At 36.1% G+C, this 19774-nt stretch overlaps 1 protein-coding gene across 1 annotated transcript in view; it reads left to right on the plus strand.

Annotated features, from left to right (window-relative positions):
- eys (eyes shut homolog (Drosophila)) overlaps positions 1 to 19774 on the plus strand; it is a 178783-nt gene that overhangs the window by 46757 nt on the left and 112252 nt on the right. Inside the window, exons 14-23 of the mRNA XM_023327993.1 lie at positions 1431 to 1544; positions 2838 to 2960; positions 4543 to 4656; positions 5151 to 5384; positions 6227 to 6349; positions 6447 to 6560; positions 9866 to 9979; positions 11045 to 11158; positions 14544 to 14741; positions 19055 to 19176. Coding sequence (XP_023183761.1) covers positions 1431 to 1544; positions 2838 to 2960; positions 4543 to 4656; positions 5151 to 5384; positions 6227 to 6349; positions 6447 to 6560; positions 9866 to 9979; positions 11045 to 11158; positions 14544 to 14741; positions 19055 to 19176 — 1370 coding nt within the window. The remainder of the gene's footprint in view (positions 1 to 1430; positions 1545 to 2837; positions 2961 to 4542; positions 4657 to 5150; positions 5385 to 6226; positions 6350 to 6446; positions 6561 to 9865; positions 9980 to 11044; positions 11159 to 14543; positions 14742 to 19054; positions 19177 to 19774) is intronic.

Raw genomic sequence — 19774 nt, forward strand, 5'->3', positions numbered from 1 at the left:
AACAAAAAAGTGTAAAACAACTGAAAATACCCCTTATATTCTAGTTTCTTCAAAGTAGCAACCTTTTGCTGTGATTATTACTTTGCACACACTCTGCATTTTCTTGATGAGCTTCAAGAGGTAGTCACCTGAAATGGTTTTCACTTCATAGGTGTGTCCTGTCAGGTTAATAAGTGAGATTTTGTGCCTTATAGTCATGAAAATAAAGAAACCCATTGAATTAGAAAGGTGTGTCCAAACTTTTGGTCTGTACTGTATATATATATACTTTTAATTCTACTTTTTAATTATGCTTTACTTTATTTTGGTCTGTCAAATCTAAATAAAAAAACATGGACTTTGTGTTTGTAATGCGACAAGGGTTTAGGGAAATCACTATATTTTACATAACTACATATGTCTATTTTCAGAGTTGTAATTTTTAAACCCATTATCTAAACCATAAACAATATTTAATCCTAGCTTATATTTAAATGTAATATTCAACATTAAAGAAGACGTTAGGATCATTTGTAATTGGTTGCTGGGGAAAATCTGGATGTTTAGCTACTATACCACTCAGAGATTAATTTCCATATTTCAAGTGGGTTTTGAATTAAGACTTTTTGACGGAGGCATTGTTTTCTTGCGCATGGTTTGTAAAGAGCAGCTTTGCAGTGTAAGATGTTTTTGTGCCATAACATTACTTGAGCCCCATTATTTGTTTCATCAAACGCTCTTTCTGGCATAAGATTTTTTTTTTTTTGTCATCATGCAGGTTTCTGCTGTGCAGCAGTTGTTTTTGTTTGGCTTCTGTTTCTGTATTTTGTCACTGTTATTTTTGCTGGAAACTGCTTATTCTGCAGCCAAGCAGATGCTGCGACTGTTCCTTTTATACATTTTTTTTTCTATCACATATCTAATTGTGCAAAGCATCTCGAGCAGCTCATATTCTGTTTTACCTTGGCTGACTATGTGAAACATTCATATTGTACCCACTGTACATACAAATTCTTCTGTGGGTTAATTTAAGGTCAATCCACATGCAGGCCATTTTCTGCTTGCGGTAAAATGACTTAAACACAGAAATGTTTCTTTTCTTTTGTGTGTGTACAAATGTTTGTGGGCGTGTGCCTACGTGTGTGCTGATGCATGTTATTTGATGTAGTTCTGTCTGTGTATAGATTGACTTTGATTTTGAAGAAGGCATTTGGCCTGTTTCATGTAATAAATCAGGAGGGCAATGATGGGCTCTTATTAAACATGATTAAATGATCCAGTGAGCTGAGTCTGCCTGTTCTCAGCAAGCTCTTTGAATCAATACAAGCATTGAAAGCCAGCTTTTGTTTGTGAAAACAAAGTCATGCTGATCCTAATTGGCTGAGGAATGAACCCAGGCGAAAAGATCTGAAATAAAGAAATTCTTCTCTCTTCTTTAATATGTGCTGCAGGGTATGGAGGTGCATTTTGTGAAGTAAATCTCAGTGAATGTGAATCAAAACCATGTCAGAATGGAGGAATTTGTGTGGATGACCTTGACCAGTATCAGTGTTTGTGCTTGGAAGGTAAGTTCCAGGGAATTTACAAGTCATAGAAAAAGAGTCCTTTATAGCAACTGTATGTTGCTTTGTAAGATATTTGAACATATTTAATATAAACTCTAATGGTACACAAAAGTTTATATAATTGAAGCTTAAGAAAATACCTTTGGAACTTCTGCAGAATAAATTAGGCCACATCCACCCTAATTTCCATATAGAAATGCTAAAATTCCACTTGGGCATTTCACATCAAATACACTATGCAAACTTTGACATTCAGCATTATAAGAGAGACTTGAATTGGTGATACAGTAATCATTTACTTTGGCTTACTGTTAATGTGACAGTGATTCATGGTTAGTTTGAAAGATAATTTAATTGAAAAGATTTTTACTGTATATAAGTTTTGAGGGGGAATACAAAAACATTTCACTGCACAGATAGTAGTTTGCAACTGAAAGACTTTCCAAACCAGTGTCCACAGGTTTCTGTACACCGAGCAAAGCCAAAACTGAAACAGGCTGCAAGATGCTAAAATAAGTCTTATTATTATTATTATTATTATTATTATTATTATTATTATTATTATTATTATTATAATTATTATTATTTCAGTAATTAAAATATTCATAAGGTCAACTATTATTCAAAAAATTTCTCAGATCACATAAGAGAAATTTCACTTGCATCATTAGTTTAACGAGAAATAAATCCCAGGTAGTTTTTTAGTAGAGTTGACACCTTACCAGTGAAATATCTCTGACTAAACCTTGATTGCAGGTGAAGTCTGTTATGCATTTTTAATGAAGTCAGAATAATTGTCAAATTTTATGACTTGGAGAGAGATGGAAATTGGTTCCATGGTCAGTTTGAGAAATGATGAGGGTTTGACCTGCACCGATGGTGCTGATAGCTAAGCATTAGTCATGGCTCTCCTGTAACTCCGGTGTGTGACAGTGCTAATGATAGTCATTTTGTAGCGTGACCATGCAGTGGAATGTGTTTATGAGAAACAGAATGAAAAAAATGACTCACTTTTACTTCATTGCTTTAACCTTTTATTGTGGAAAAAAACACCCAAGGTGCAAATTAAAATTCATTAGAATGGAAAAAAAAACTGTTAAGGCAGAAAGTGGGGAGAAATTGCATTTCTTTTTTTCCTTTCCACTCATCAGTATGTATTTGCAAACATATGATGAGCTTTCATTGACAAGTCGTGTCAGATTTCATCACTTCTGATACCAATTAGTATCTTTTCAAGTCTGGTGTTTATTGACATTCACGCACCAATTCTGATGCTATTTTTCTTTTTCTCAGGCTTTGGGGGTTTCAACTGTGAAATCAACCATGATGAATGTGTCCACGGGTACTGCGCCAATAATTCCACGTGTATTGACTTGGTTGCAGACTATGAGTGCATCTGTCCTTCAGGGTTTGGTGGTGAGTTATCTTTATCATTTCTCCTGGCAGTCCTTAAAACACAGAGCATAGATTGATAGCTCCTGAGTGCTGATAACTATCAACCTGTCCCTTTGTCACATCCAAGAGCTCACTCACTATTTCCCAAATGAGTGCACCTGACTGAGAATTGTGTTATAACTGTTTCATCTCCTGTAAAAACCAAAGATCAAAGTTTTGAAGTAAAGTGAAGTGAAACTAATACCATAACATGTACTCCAAGTATTTTACTATGTTCAAAGGTATGCTGTATACAGCGCACAGTAATGTAAGTTTTGTTATCATTTGTCTCGTGTTATATGTACCGTATGATGTTCTTTACACAGACACATATCAGCTACGCTCAATAGCAACATAACCCTTACAGGATCCCATACCACACATGAAATACACTACAGTAGTTTAAATCCCTGCTTGTGATGGAAAAAAATATGTCCATCATAAATCATTTTGAAACTGTGCACATAATTAATTGAACACATATCTTGCAATCTTGTACAATTCCACTTAAAAACAAACAAATATATCAGAGAGAACAACATATAGGACAAAGTTGCGAAAACCTGGTTGCACTGGCCATTTAAATTGTCATCCAACTTGACATAAGTTCAAATTGTATCTCAAAAATGAATCATCAACATTTTTGTTTTTTGCCTTGGGTTTGGTGTTTTGCTGTGACCTGACTAGGGTTGGCTAGATCATAGCCTGAATGATCCATACTCTTACACGGTTTTGAACATCTTATTTATTTAAAAGATGTATTTTGCATGAGATGTAACAAAAATAGGAGTAAAAGTATGGCTTCAGAATGAATTATTATGGAGAAAACAATACACGAAAGGAAACTATATTAATAGTTTCCTTTACTATTTAAAAGTAAATAAACCAGCGTGTTGTGGTGGTGCAGGGGTAGAGCACAACCCACGTATGGAGGCCTTAGTCCTCGATGTGGCCGTCGCAGGTTCGAGTCCCGACCTGATGGTCTTTGCCGCATGTCTTGCCCCTTTTTCATTACCCACTTCTTTCCTGTCTGCTCACTCTCATATCAAGGCCACTAGAGCCAAAAAACGTAAATAGACCAAATGACAAAATTGTGATTAATTTTGACAAAACGTAATTCCTATTTCCTTAAACAAAATCATAACTTGAAAGCAGAATAATATATTCATCCCAGTCATTTTTGTCTGACACTTAAATTTGTTTTAAGATCTAAAACATGAAGTGTGACCAAATAAAAGCATAAAGAACTCTTCAAATAAATTATTATGGTCTATTGGATCAGAAAGCAAGTACTACAAGCCAATAGCTCAATGGAATCTGCAGGTTTGCTTATATAGAAACTTTTAAAACTATTTTTGAATGATTAACTGAGTTTACTGTGCTGTTTGATAACAAGGATAAATTGGAAGGTATGTCGTATTGAATTGAAGTGAATTTTTGCAAAGAGCTTTGAGACAACATTTGTTGTGAATTGCAAAGCCATTTAAAAAGAGATGTGAAAAACCTTTTTAGAGCTACTGCCATTTACTTGTCTTATGGATGTTATCCATATCAAATCTTTCAGGTAAGAATTGCTCCATACCTTTGTCTGCATGCACAATTGACCCACACCTCTGCAGAAATGGAGCAACTTGTTTACTTTCTTACACTGAGGAAGTACAGTGCATTTGCCCTTTAGGTAAGGATTTTTATATATATATATATATATATATATATAATTTGAGTTATGTGAATTTATCTAAATTCCTATTTGATTTAATACATGGGCTAAGTCTTTAGTCTTATTTATGATATAGTGGTGTGGTGAATATAGATTACACCATGTTAGGCTATTGTGTTTGCCTGGACCTTTTCATGCTTAATGCGGCCTCCTTTGTGAGTTCTGTCTGTAATGAAAACATATTAATGTTGTTTATTGCTGTGAAATCAATGACAAACACATTAACCTCTGAACATAATCACAGCTTATTTGAAGCCACTACCAGTGTGTTCTTTTTTCTTGTTACCAATTTCTTCTCAGTCTGCTTAAATAGTAAAAATCAGCAACAATAAAAATCACAGGCAACTGGAGCATCATGTGAAATCAAAATACGTGAATCCTACCATGTGTAGGTAGGCATAAGGAAACTGCTTATGGCACATCACTCTCTTCTTTGATCCTACCTCTTTCAGGCTACAGTGGCAGAGACTGCTCGTCGTCGGTGAATCAGTGTGTGTCAAATTCATGTGACCCTGAAGGGACCATTCTCTGTGAAGACCTGAAAAGTACTTATAGATGTGTGTGCCATCATGGCAACACGGGAACACACTGCGAGACACCTATAAACCACTGTGTCGACGGCCTTTGTCAACACGGTTCAGTATGTGTGGATCTGTCAAGAGGTTTCAAATGCGATTGTTTACCAGGTGGGTTCACCCTTCAGCTGAAGCTTGTTTCGTACAGAGGCATTCCCTCGACTGAATCATGTACATAGCAGGCACACTTCCAGCTGATGCTTTCACTTGTTCAGCTTTCTTCTCTGTAGGAGTTTAATCTCTTTGGCCTTAAGCAACAACTTGCAATAGCCTTTATGCATTGTGTAAGTCAGGGCTTAGTTCATCAGGATGCGAGTTGACTTCAAAGCACTGATAATGCGCAGGATGTCTGTGTGTTGGAATGTGTTGGATTTTTATCAAAGTAAGAGTCTACTGTTAGGGAAAGTACAGGCAAATCCATACATTTTAGGTTTATATTATTGTAATATAATTTATCAATGCAAATATATTTATTTGGTAATAATAAAAGAACACACAAAAAGTAAAAATATGAAAATAAAAAAAGCATTATTGTCAATGACAAAAATTATTATGATGGCCCGTGTTATATCACAGGCAAGATCAACGACACATAATGTGCAACACTGGATAAGCTGTGATATTTCAATGACATCATTATGTCATATTATGTTATATTTGTATATCTACATGTGCACATGTACATGAGCGTTTTGCTCAGAATAATGTACCTAAATGATTACTTCACTTGCTTGATAATACAGAAGAAGAGGGTAAGTTTAACTAAGCATATGCATCTTCCTTAATCTTTTCAGAAACGTTAGATTTTATGGAAAATATACCATTTAATGTATTTGACACACATTTGATATAGAGTCATCAATCAATCATATATTTGTAGCAGTGGTCGCAGCAGTCGCATAACAGTATTCCGATGTTTTATCAAGAATGAGCCAACAGCCTGTTGTCTACAGGTTTAACAGGCCAGTTTTGTGAGATAAACTTTGATGATTGTGAACTGGATCCATGTGGACTCCTCAGCATTTGTAAAGACTCTCTGAATGGCTATAATTGCTTCTGCGCACCTGGATTTATTGGTAAGTGAGAGTTATCTTGAAGTCATTCCTTATGAAATGATGTGGCTTTTTCTGTTTTAAGAAGCAATCAACATATTCTGCTCTCAAACATTTTTAGGAAATAACTGTGAGATCGAAGTGAATGAATGTCTGAGTCAGCCTTGTGAAAATGGGGGGTTGTGCATTGATGAGCTCAACTCATTTAGTTGCGACTGTCCTGCTGGAATAACAGGTGGGTAATAATTTCTTAGATTCTTTATCTTCCTTGTTAATTTAAGATACACTTTTAAAGCATTTTTCAGTTATTTATAAATTATGTAGTCATAACAGTCAAAAATTGTTTTTTAAATCGCTTCTATCAAATCTGATGGATTTGATGGTTGTGAGTTCAGTTCACACTTTCCTCCTCTGCCACGTCTCCAAGGATCCTTTGACAAGTTGTCTACTGATCACTCTCACCTGCTATTCACTCACAGATCTCTATGTTGTTTATTTAACTAGTGTCACAGCTGTCTCCTTAGTCTTATGACAGCCACTACAAAAGCTGTTTTTAGTAGCTTGTAAAAGAAACTGTAGGTGTTTAAAAAAGATGTAGCTCAGAGAATAAAAACTAACTTTAATATTCAAGTATGTAGGTATACAATTATCAATTAGATTGCTATAAAAATGTACACCTGCTTAAATGAGTAATTAACAGAATGATCAGTTGTATTGTAAATACAACTGATCATCTAAAACTGATTAGCTGACAGACATTCCTGTTCACAACTGAGCAGTGAGAATTAAAATGCATTTAACGTCCAGTTACAACATTAAATCAGGATGCCACTCAAATATCCTTTGATATTTTGCTATCTTAACTCTGACTTTGTTTTGCAACATTGCGTGTAAAGGATGATTATGAATACACTATGCATGCTATTGATCTTCAACATTTTATGCGTTTTCAACAACGGGTGCATCAATCAGTTTATCAGTGCAATTTTGATTGACTGCTCCCGAGTTTTTTATTACATTAAAAAGTTGTACTCTCTAGTTGGCTTTCTGCTAATAAAGCAACGAACTGACTAAGAAAGAGGACATCAAATGTGTTCTCTGAAAAAACACATTCAGGGTACACACTGAACTGTTACAGACTTTAGACATTTTGATTCTGGATCAACAGAAATAAATGGGCTGCATTTACTTCCTGCCCTTCATCTGCATTGGGTGACGTCAGTGCTACTTTGTCTGAAACGCAGCAATAGCAGAAAGTTGTTTTTCCACCGTTAGCACACTTAACAGGGAGAACATGAGATTGAGTGAAAACGTTCAGACCTTACTCCAGGCTCTGATTGGTTGTTTTTGGTCAGGAGCGGTGCATTTCTTCAGACTGGAATAGTAGCTCAGGGAGGAGGTGGAGAACATTGATTTGTTCAAAGATTATCTGTCTCATAGCAAACTGTGACAGTTTTAGCAAATATGTAAAAAACATATTAATAAAAGTTACAAACTTCAGGTTTAATTCTGTAATGATATTCACATCAGAAAGACATACACACACACGCCCACGCCCCCACACACGCAATCCCAGGATGTTTTGTAATATATTCCATCGACTCATTGGACAAATGAGTCCATGGACAAATGGAAAAATTTGCATTCCATCAAGCCTGGTGTAAAACTAACACAGCATTTCAGATTCATCAATTGGGCTGTCTTGTTGGTGGTAGTGTGATAGGCTGCCTCAGGACCTGAACAACTTGCCATTATTGAAGGACCATGACTTCTGCTCAACACCAGAACATCCTAAAGGAGAATGTTCGGCCATCTGTTCGTGACCCTTAGCTCAAGTGCATTTGAGTCAACAAAAATCCAATTGAGATGCTGTAATGTGTCCTTTAGGGCTGTTCAGGCAAACCCTGTGGCCTTTGGTTTGTGACCTTAAGCTAAACTGCGCTTTTAGTTATTCAGACCATGATCTGAAGCAAAACAAGTCCACCTCTTATGCTGTGTTCAGACAAAATACAATTTGAGCACCAGGGGTGCCTGGTTTACATGCAATGTGGATGTGCGTCTATAGGAAGAGTCAAGAAGTCTTGTGGTGAGCCTAGTGTTATGTCTTTGCATTTTGAGCATTATAACACTCACATCAAGTGCTGCTGACACTGGAGTTGGAAAATAGTAACTTTTGCTGCTAGATGCAGACGTCAACTAATAAGAGAGATTATGCTATGCTATGTGACGTAGTGGCCTCTAGTTGGTGTCCTGGCAGAAGATGTAGGTACCAATTCTGGTCAACAAAGTGCATCCTCCCGCTTTCAGTAAATAAAGCCAAGCCAATTTCTCGATTTTATCCGCCATTGTTCAAAGAGACCCAGAGAGGAAAAGAATGCAAAAGCCAAGACGCTCCTCCCAACATGCATCTAGAGCTTTTTTGATGCTCGATATCACTGTCTGACTTCAAAGTGCACAAGCATCTAACTTGAGGCGCTTTACACATTTTTGACGCACAGAACACGTTCGGTCTGAACGTAGCATTAGCTGCCCATAAAAATAATGTTTTGAAATGGCTTGATCAAAGTCTGGACTTGAATCAAATTGAAATGCATAGCATGACCTTAAAGAGGCCATGTATGGTTCAAATTAGTCTAATGAGACTAAGCTAAAATAAAGTTACTTGAAAGTGTTGCAACTGTGGCCACCAAGGATAGCTCAACCAATTATTAGCTTTAATCAGTTGTTACTTTTTTACCCAGGGCCAGGTTTGTTAGAATTGTTTTGTTTTTTTCCCCTTTTTACTAACAGAATTTACTTAATTTCTGTTCATTTAACTAGCAGAAATTTAATTCTGTTATTAATTTGTTGGATTCAAATAATGTGACAAAATATAAAAAACTGAATACATTTTAGATTTTTACTTTATTTAACATGTTTGCTTAAGAAAAATCGAAACACAGCTAGATATTGTTCTTGGTTTTCATGAACTTAAAAATCTTAGCATTTTTCCAAAGTGTTTGTGAAAGTCACTGTTTTCTTTCTTACTGACAATACACTTTGACCAAAAAAAGAAAATCAATATGTCAACATGAACTACATGCAAACCTTCATGGCTCATCTTCAGGGAAGGTAGTGAGGCCTTAAAGCAAGTTCTGTCCTTTGTACTGTTACAAGAGCAGCACAAGCAGTACTCTGTAATTACATGAATTGTTGGCGTAATTCAAAGACCCATTATCATGTTGGCATTTCACACTTTGTAACAGCCTCCTCTTGCGCTCACACAGGCTGTAAATGTGTGAGACAGTGATAGTACAAAAAGGAAAAGGAAACATCTTGTGGCTTAGTGTGTTTGCTGATCAGCTGCTTTGTTGTCTTTGCCCAAAAAAAGTGGAGCAATGCACACCCTATAATGGGTCTATAGAGCTGGTGTACCTATTTTTTTTTTACCTCTTTGTTTTATCACATTTATTGTTACTGTAAACCAAACCGTCACATGAACACTTGTCATGGTTTTACTTTATTCGTCTTTTGTTTTATTTCATGTTGTTTTTATCACAGGTAACTTCTGTGAAGTCAATATAGATGAATGCATTTCTTCTCCTTGCCTGCACAATGCTACATGTGTCGACCTTCTTCAAGGCTATGAATGTGTTTGCAAGTTTGGCTTTACAGGTTTGTACATTTTGCTAAGGGGAATTCTTAATCTTTTGTCTCATTTAGACTTCTAGAATTTTCTGACTTTCTACCACCTGCTCTAATAGTCTTGCTAGCCACGTGCATCAGATTATAGAAAAATTTCTGATTTCCAGTAGAAACTTTAAGTTGAACAATAAGCTCCAACATTACATTTTTTGCTTTAGGTGTATTTCATTCTTCTTAATCTAATAAGACTTTTAAAATGGCAAATTATCAATTAAAATTATTAAAGGTTTCCTAACATTTTTCCAGGGCACTTATTTTACACATCGATACAAATTAAATTCGACAGTCGTTGCAACCAAACTCACTTTTCCAAGACCATTGTCTGATGTGTAGTACAGTTCAATGTTCTTAAGCAAATAACTGCTTACAAAAATTGAAAGTAAGGTGGAGAGAAAAGCAATAAACAAAAAAATCAAGTTTTATTTTTTTTTACAAAGACAAGTTGAGATTAATTGGGAGATACATCAATTCCACTCTTCAAAGTCAAACACAGTAATTGCTTTTCTACAGTTTCCTGACAACCCCAAATAATTCTCACAGAGAATGAATTATTGGGTAAATTACCAAAACCACTTGCACAGGCAAATCTATGCTTACTAATTTGCTCGTTTCTATTTTTCCAAACATATTACAGGTAATGTGTGAAATTCCATACTAAGTACACTGAACACTCTGCCTGTTTTTCACCATGTCGCATCAATACTTGAAATATTTCACATTCTTTAGTTCTGTTTCACACTCCCAGATATCATTGTTTTGTTTTGTTTGGTGAGTAATATTTGCAAAGAGCCCTTTCTCTTAAACATTTAATTTTGTCAAGTTCATGTTGGTTACCCAAGATATTTGCATTTTTCAATAAGATAAAAGCTTGTTCTGAGACATTAATGCTAAGAAACCTGTTGGACAGTAATGATCCCTTATGACACAGATCATGAAGTGTTTGTGACACAAACATTAAATTAATTACCTGCATTCTTTGTGTAAGACACCCTTCACTACAACATATTTATCAGTTTGTGTTATTTTCTGTCAAAGGTACAGAATGTGAGCTTGACATTGATGAGTGTGCTTCATCTCCTTGCAAGAATGGAGCAACGTGCATTGACCTGCCCGGTAATTACTTCTGCCAGTGTGTGGCTCCATTTAAAGGTAATGAGCACTGAGAGAAGGGGGACAAAAAGCAAAGTTAATTAACTTCACATACTATTATTTTCACCCACCTGAACTCACTTCATATGACACATTAAAATGAGTACATCTTCATTTGGTATCTCAGGTTAAAGAAAGAATACGGGAGTGATTAGACTGATGTAAGCCCCGGTCAAGTTTGGGCCACCCAAGTGTCGACTTCATCACTTTGTTAGATAGAAGGAGTGGCACTTTGCAATATTATTAGTGCATGTAAAAGCTAAAGAGTTTGAGGTGAATTGAGAAATCTTTGATTTACATTCCATTATTTATCATGATCAGTACAGGTGCATATCAGGAAAATCATTAAAAAATGTATAACTATTTTTAGTATTTCAGTTAGAAAGTGAAATTTATGGTTATGGTCAGTGCAATATTGACTGTGGCATGATAGCAATTATCTTGTGACTGCTGAGGTTTAAAAACAAATCTAGATTAGTATAATGGTATACTTCAGTTGCCCTGCTTTGTTGGATCTAATGTTTCATCTTCCTCTTAACAGCACTCCATAGATCCTCTTTGAATTTTAGGTCCAATGAGTTTGGCCAGTCCAGCACAGTGAAATCACTGCTAAAACCCCAGATACCAATCCATTTGACAGTGTCTGCAGGTACAAAGCCCTGCTGGGAAATGAAATCGGCATATCCATAAAGCTTTTCAGCAAAAGGAAGTATAAAGTTCGCTAAAATTCCCTGGTAGATGGCTACATTGATTTTGGTCTTCAGAAAACACAGTGAACCAACACCAACATATGGCATAGCTCCCCAAATCACCACTAACTGTGGATGGTTCAATTGAAACCCAAGCCAGTGCCCCTCCAATTCTGTTCCTGACTCTGGGTCCTTGATTTCCATCAAATGCAAAGTTTCTTTTAATCTGAAAAGAGGACTTTGGAACACTGTGCAAAAGTCCAATCTATTTTCTCTTTTGTAAGAAGGGCCTGAAATAGTCTCTGGTTCAAGATTGGCTTAACTCCAGCAATGTGACAGTTGTGATCCATGTCCTCTATATATAAGGTTTAACAAAAGGAACGCAGCATCAGTAGCCCCCTGTCCTGAATATGTCTTGCTCTTGAGCATCTGCCCCCAAACTCTTGAATGTACGTACTTTGCTTCACAAGCTGCAGTTAGCCTTCTGCTTGTGCATCTTATTTCTCCACACTTTTTTCTTCTTCTCAACTTCCCATTTACTTAAATGGATACAGAAATTTAACTGTGAGCTTCTCTACAAATATGCTTTTGTTACTTTGTGTCAATGGCTCTTTGCTAACAACTGATGAGTTATCAGTCGTCTCCATGTATGTGGATTAGAACTAAAACATACTGGATGCCGACCCTCAAGGACTGACAATGGACTCCACGGGTGTAGACCATAAAATAGTACTTCTGGATAAAACATTCCTGAAATGTAACATTAAAGTTTTCTGAGAAAAATAATTTGAGGTTTTATTAGCTATAATCATAAAAATGAATGCTGGAGATATTTCACTCCTTATGTAGAATGCATTGACAGTTTGTAGTGCATCCCCTGCCCCCTGCAGGGTCTGCACTACCCAGCCTCCTGCCCACTGGCAGCTGGGGATGGTCACCAACCGTCACCAACCACAGATACGTGGTTATACACCACAAATCAATGGATTAATATTAGTTTCACTTTTTGAGTTAAATTACAGAAATTAATTCATTTTTATATTTTAATTCATTGAAGTGCAGCAGTATTTTAATTCATTTCTAAGCAGCTTGAAAAAAGAGTCTGCCATTAACTTCAAATAACCTAGTTAAAATTTTTGTACTTCAGTTTCTAAGAGCAGCTCATTGCAAATCATTAAAACATATGAAAGACATTCAGTCAGACTCTATCTTTACACATTTTGAGTGAACCCTTGTTAAAACCGTAGTACCACTCTCACAGTCCTAATTAGCTTATTGGCTGTGAGGTCCTCTTGAAAAGATAATAATCAAGACAGCACTTCACAAATCTGAACCTTGCTGAAGCATGACACAGGAAGTGATTGCTGAAAAAAACACTAATAATTTACACAAAGACACTTCAAATTGGCAATGTGAGTAAGACAAATTTTAGAGTCCAGATGAAAGTCTAGCTCTTCAATCTGCAATTCTAAGCGGATTAATACTTTTTTTTTTTTTTACAAAACCAGCAACAACTCTCCCTGGGAGCTTTCTGGGTTATTTCCAGATTCGAGGTGTGTGGGTTCTGAGATTTCAAATTACATCAAACACATATAAAAACAAAACAAAACAAAAAAACTGTAGAAGATTTGATCATTTGAATGTTTGCACTCTGCAAACAAGATTGGTGAGAAAACAGGCCTCAATGTTTGTCCATTTGCCTGATGGCAAAAGTTATATATCCTACAAAAAGCAAACTTTTGTGTAGGTTATATAGTTAAAAATATATTTTTAGAAGTTTTCAGCTTTTGCCCCATTATCCAATAAGGTGTCATTGAGTCAACTGTGACTCAGGAATACAACATGCTAGACTATGTTATCTTTCACCCAGAGAAAAGTGCAACATAAATTATTATTTTATTTTAGGCGTTACAGCCACTAGAAACGGTGAGTCAGCACAGCGCACACCACTGCTCACCCACCTGGTCACCAACATAGCACACTCAGCCCATCTTTAGCAGCGTAAGAGCTGGTGGCATCGTGCAGGTTTCCACGACAGGTCATGTGGAGGTCGCAGAGGAACTGACTTTCGAATGTTATGGACAACAAGGCCTACTGTATGCATCGTATTACACTGGAAGTCTTGAATACACTTCACATATTTTTTTTTTTGTGAAAATCACAATTTTCTCTATTCTGTTCTGTTCTGGTGATTTGTTCCTGGTTTTGCCATGGTGCGACATATTTGACTTAAGTCTATGTATTTTCCTGAGTTTTAAACACCTTTATTTGTCATTGCTGTAGAAAAAGCAAAACAATATTTCTTATGTTTTAGGTGCTTTAAAAACTCTTTTTAAAAATATTAAGCCATTTAGTTACACAGTTGTATGGACTCTGATAGTCTTTAAACCTATTAGATTATGTTACAGGATTTCAGAAATAGTTTTCAAGAAGCTGATTACGCCAGTTTATTTTTCAATTAAGTAAAAGAGAAGCTCTGTCTACCTGCTGTTTGCGTTTTCTGACTTAATTTGTTTCTAGTTGCCCAAGTAAGCTTCATTGATCATAATACAGTGTCCTAAATAGATATTTAGTCAAACCCTAAACATAGGTTTGGTAGGCAACACCCAATTTTTTTACAGCTGAATTGTATGTCTATAGAGATTCTTTTGTTCTGCATGGTCCCTCTATCTGTGTGTTTCCTTTGCTAACTTCAGGTTATAAGTGTGAATTCTTGCCCTGTGAGGCCAGTAATCCCTGCGAGAACGGTGCAGTGTGTGTGGAAGAGTTGGATCAGGACCGTTTTCCTTTGGGCTTCCGCTGTCACTGTCGTCAGGGCTTCTCTGGCCCCCGCTGTGAAATCAATGTGGATGAGTGCAGCTCCAGTCCCTGTTTTCACGGTTTCTGCTATGATGGTAAGAAACAGCTTATGTTGGCAACATTCTTAATAACAGGCCCTCAAGATGGAAGGAAAACTCCAGACATGCATTCATACACACACTTGCGCACACCCCTACACACATAAAATGTTTTGTGCCTTGCGCAAGTCATTTTCTGGCTTTAAAATCTGTTTCAGGATTTTCTAAAGAGGCACAGTAGTAAGTAAGTCCCTGATATTTGTGAACATATTTATCTTTATGGGAGGTCATTGGCTTCAAGGAGTTCTATTCAGAATGCAAAGTTTGGGGAGGAGAAGTTAAATCAATCTCACAGTGTAATTATTAAGGTTTACACTTACTGTAAAGCAAAATGTCCATAAAGAAAGTGGAGAAAATGCAGTAAAATGTGTCTCAAAATATTTTTAATTATGCAGGAAGATGTTTTCAGGACAGTTAGATTGTTAAATCACCTTCCTTTGAGTTTGTAGCAAATAACAACAACAAAAAAAAAAACAAACCAAAAAAATTAACAAGCCACAGCTATTTAACCCTCCTGTTATGTTCGTCTCTGGGGTACAGCAATAATGTTCGTGGGTCAATTTGACCCGGGGAGTGTTTAATCATTCAATGCTGTCAGAAACTAAAAAATTCCTCCAAAACATTTTTGTATCTGATTATTAACTCCAATACTAACCATTTAAATCAATATTTGTGCAATGATGTTTTTTTTATTTCTCACAAATAAAGGATCAATGACGACAACCTGCTCATTTACTTATTTGGACATGAAAATTTTAATTAACATTTTTTATGTCCATTGTCCCACAAAACCTAGACAAAAAAAAACAATAATTTCCTTGAAAGTGATCTTTGGTAATTTTTTTTTATATTACACTTTTTTTTTTTTCAATGGGGAATCTTTATAATTGAACTTGAGACACACATACTGTTCAGGATTAAAATCAAGATAAATGAGTCATGCAGAGAGTATGTATGTTTTCCCCCACTTCTGCTGAGTGTCACTCAGAGTGGGTGGAGTTTGCCCACAGGAACAGAAAATGTTCCCGTCAAAAGTTTTATGAACACCTGCTTTCTCGCAGTTTCCTAGTGAAGTAAAGAGAATAGTGAAGGGGTGGGCTTGTGTGTGTTGGGGTGTGCATGTAAGGGTGTGGTGTGGTGTGTGGGCGTGCGTGTGTGTGTGGTGAAATGTGGTTCATAGCTGCAAGGAAACATATAGAATTGGACATTTTTTAATCTTTTTTACACTTCAACTTGACTGCCGGGTCAAATTGACCCGAACAGTATCTATGTAAAAAATAGACCCAGGGGTTGGTACAAATGTGTAAAATGAATACATTTTCAATTTATATGTAGAATGCACCTATTAAGACAAATAGAAAAAGTCTTATGCAAAAAAAAATACTTCCAACTATTTAAAAAAAAAAATCAACTTTAAAACGGGTCAATTTGGAGGGTTAAGAACAAAGTAAGAACAAAGGGGGGCTTTCCTATCACTTAATAAAGCATATCTTTAGCTCCAGCAGCATTCATCAATGTGCATAATGTTACTGAGGGAATAACATTTGGCCTAACAAGAGAAACACAGCAGGTTGAAGAAGCTTCAAGAAAGGACATCATCACAAGACATATCCTGAGAATATGTGCTCTGTTTATTTAGGCTGCTGCTAAATAACAAGAAGAGCTATTGCAACAAAGTTGCTCTGTTTTACCAATTCGAGAATACAATTCTGCCTATCATGCTGGATTTATCAACACTTGCAGCCTCTTGAAAGTCTCTACATTGCAGTAAGTCTACTTACAGTACAAGAAGTACATACTGAGCCTGCTTTAATAATGTAGCAATACTGACTGTAACAGTCTTGCTGTTCATTTGTGTAAGATGGTAATTACAGTTTAAAGCATCCCTCCTGCAATCATTTAAATTTTTAACGTGCGCTTGGGTTTTGTTTGGACAGAAACCTCTGTCCTGCAACCTGAAGGATTTTACTGTATGTTTAGATTCAGAGATTTCCAGTGATGCAGAGAGAGGTGTGTAACCTGGAACTCTTCTTTTAGATTTCTTTTTTGTATTGTCTTTTGACTAAAATCTGTATCAGCAGATCAGACCCTTACAAAATTTCTGCTCATTGCATCAGCCAACTATTTCATAATATTCCCAACACAAAAAAATTAACAAGACTTTGTCTTTGGAAGACAGAAATTCCCAGGCTAGATTATTCAATTTTTGATTCTTGACTGAAGTGTGTGGCTACACAGTAACAGAAGGCTGCGAGGCACTCCAAGAAGTCACTTGGGTGTCTTTCTGAGTATTATAGTCTCCTGAAGCTGTCACAGAACAGAAATATTTTTAGCTAGCTCACAATGTATTGCTTTAGAAATACACTTTTTGACTTTTGACAATTTAATACATATTCTACATATCCATGTTACCAATGATGCAAAATTGTGGAAAGCTGTGCATATATAGTTGGGAATCGAAATCTAATGATAGAAGGCAAGGTTATATTAATTCAGATAAACAGTAGTGTGTGTTCCTTATTTTTTTTTATTTTCAGTCAGTCACATTTATATTTTTAGCACATAACATGTTTGTTATTTATGTTATTAATGTCAGTTTAGACATTATTAACATAAATAACACATTTCCGCTATCTCATATTCATAACCCATTAGAAATTGCCCTCCGTTTGACACCATTGTTGCCTCCCTTTAAATATCCTGAACATATTAAAATGGAGTGGTTACATATGGATTTAAATCTGTGCTCACTGGTGTCTGTCTGTCTTGCTTTTTCTTTTTCTCCTGAATTGTGATACTAATTTGACCCACTTTTAAAACTGATGCTTTTGTAGGGTCACACTCACAGCTAATAGAAATTAGTTGGGAATAAATCTGTGACGTTAGGCATGAGAGTCCCACACATTGCTTTATGGAGCGCACCTTACTGGTTCCTCAATATGACTTTATACAGAAATGTGTGCAAATGTTGTGGCATAATGTAACTTATAGATGATAAATGACATAATTTGTAAGCCTAATTTGATTTCACTCTTTATGTGTCATCTCAAGCATATGTAATTTAAAAACTAATTGGTCATAGTGATAAAAATGATGCAAACTATAAATCATGAATTATAGTAATAAAAAGTATGAATTATTTCCCACTGACCAAGGATTGTTCTATAATTTAATAACTTTCTTTTCTATGTATTAGAAAGATAAGATAATTCCTTTGTTATTACATTTTCTGAGTAGGACATGATCAGTGAAAAACAGTTCTGCAGCATAGCGATTTTACCATCTAGCCTTTAATGTGTCCTGAAATCTTGCTACAGTTTCATCTTACTTGTTCTGTAAAAAGAGATTTAATTGCAGTTGATTACTATCTAAGGATCACAGTCTGTTCCCCACAGTGCTACCGCAGACATCAGCCGGCTTTGTTGACCAATCCCGAGCATAACCAGGTCACTTCAGGTTAGAGAGCAAGGGCCTCTACGTCCTACTGGCCGGTGCTCGGCAACAGCCAGCCACCAGGGACAGCATTGCATAGCCACAGTGGCTGAGATGAGTAATGCTGCTGCCACCCAGGACTTAAAGCATTTAATGAGAGTAATAGCATCTACACGCAAAAAGACAGAGTGACAGCATAGATTACGTGGTAAATCTTTGGGATAATGAAGAATCCTGGGACCCTCACTGGGGAAGTAATAAATTTACTCTTGTAAGAACTGCAATTACCTCTGTCACTGGCTGCCTGTACCCATGTTGTGCAGGAGAAACAGAGTGAGGCATCTCTCTTTAACGTCATTAATAATTAAGAAGAAGGAGGAATGCATTATTAGATGTGGGAGATTCTAAATTTTAATGGAAAAAACTGGCATATTTATAGCATTTGGATAAAGAAAACCATAAGGATTTGAGCTGTCCTTTTCTGTTTATCTACTTTCCCTCTCATGTTGTGCTCTGCATACATGTTGAGTGTGCTTCTTTAAAAGACTTTTTTTTTGTTGAGAAGAAAATGTAGAATCTCACATGAGACAGCAATGAAGAATGTATGGCTTCTGTAGAAATGTTGATTTGAAGATGCTCATAATGGCAAAACCGATCAGACTAATGTTCAAGAAGCTTTTCCAACAAAGGCTTTACTGATGCTGCAGAAGGTGTTTATTTAAAGGTCATATTCATAGGAAAAAAAATATAGTTCCCAATGGTCATTATGCTTTATGCTAATAATCAGCACTTACCTTTGTTGAGATTTAGTACCCACGGAGCAATGAATTATTTTTATAATGCAAGGTCCTATAATTGTGCTACTATCTTTCTTCTAGTTGTAGATGGGTTTTACTGCCTTTGTAGTCCTGGTTATGCTGGGCTGAGATGTGAGGAAGACATTGATGACTGCGTGAACAGTTTGTGCAGTCCCAACTCTATCTGTAAGGATCTCCATCAGGTGAGTGGGGTTTTGTTTTGCAAATATAATGTTTTTTTTTAAAAGCTTCAAACTGGATCATGTTCATTAGGTATACATATTATCAGCAGTATTTGTTAACAGAGGGATAGTTGCGTTATATTTACTGGGAGAAATGCTTGTTACATTTTTATGGTTCTTTTGCAGTGTAAAGTATTCAGTCTGGTTATCTTATTGAAACTGAGCAAACTTTTAGCTTGGCCAGTGTACACAGCTTTATTTCAATTCATTAGAGCATTATTAAAAAAAATTAATTATGATTCAATTCAAAGCAATATATTATTTCAGTTCATTACGCAAAGTGATTTTTCAGTGTCTATAGCAGTTAATTAAAATGAATTAAAAGGAAGGGTTGTTAAGTGAAAAATGTTGCATTGTATTATGGGTTGCATGTCATGGGAGGACTTCACAGTTGTCCTGCAGCCAGTCGCTGGCACCCTCCACAAGAAAGACAAGCCATGAAATGTGACTGTTCACAGTGTTGCAACCAAATATATCAATGAAAATGTGCCTGTAATGAAAAAAGTGTGACAGAAAAAGCTATTAAAGTAATATATCTACTATAGCCTAGAGAGTATTG

This window comes from Xiphophorus maculatus, chromosome 22 (assembly GCF_002775205.1).
Source record: "Xiphophorus maculatus strain JP 163 A chromosome 22, X_maculatus-5.0-male, whole genome shotgun sequence".
Classification (NCBI taxonomy): domain Eukaryota; kingdom Metazoa; phylum Chordata; class Actinopteri; order Cyprinodontiformes; family Poeciliidae; genus Xiphophorus; species Xiphophorus maculatus.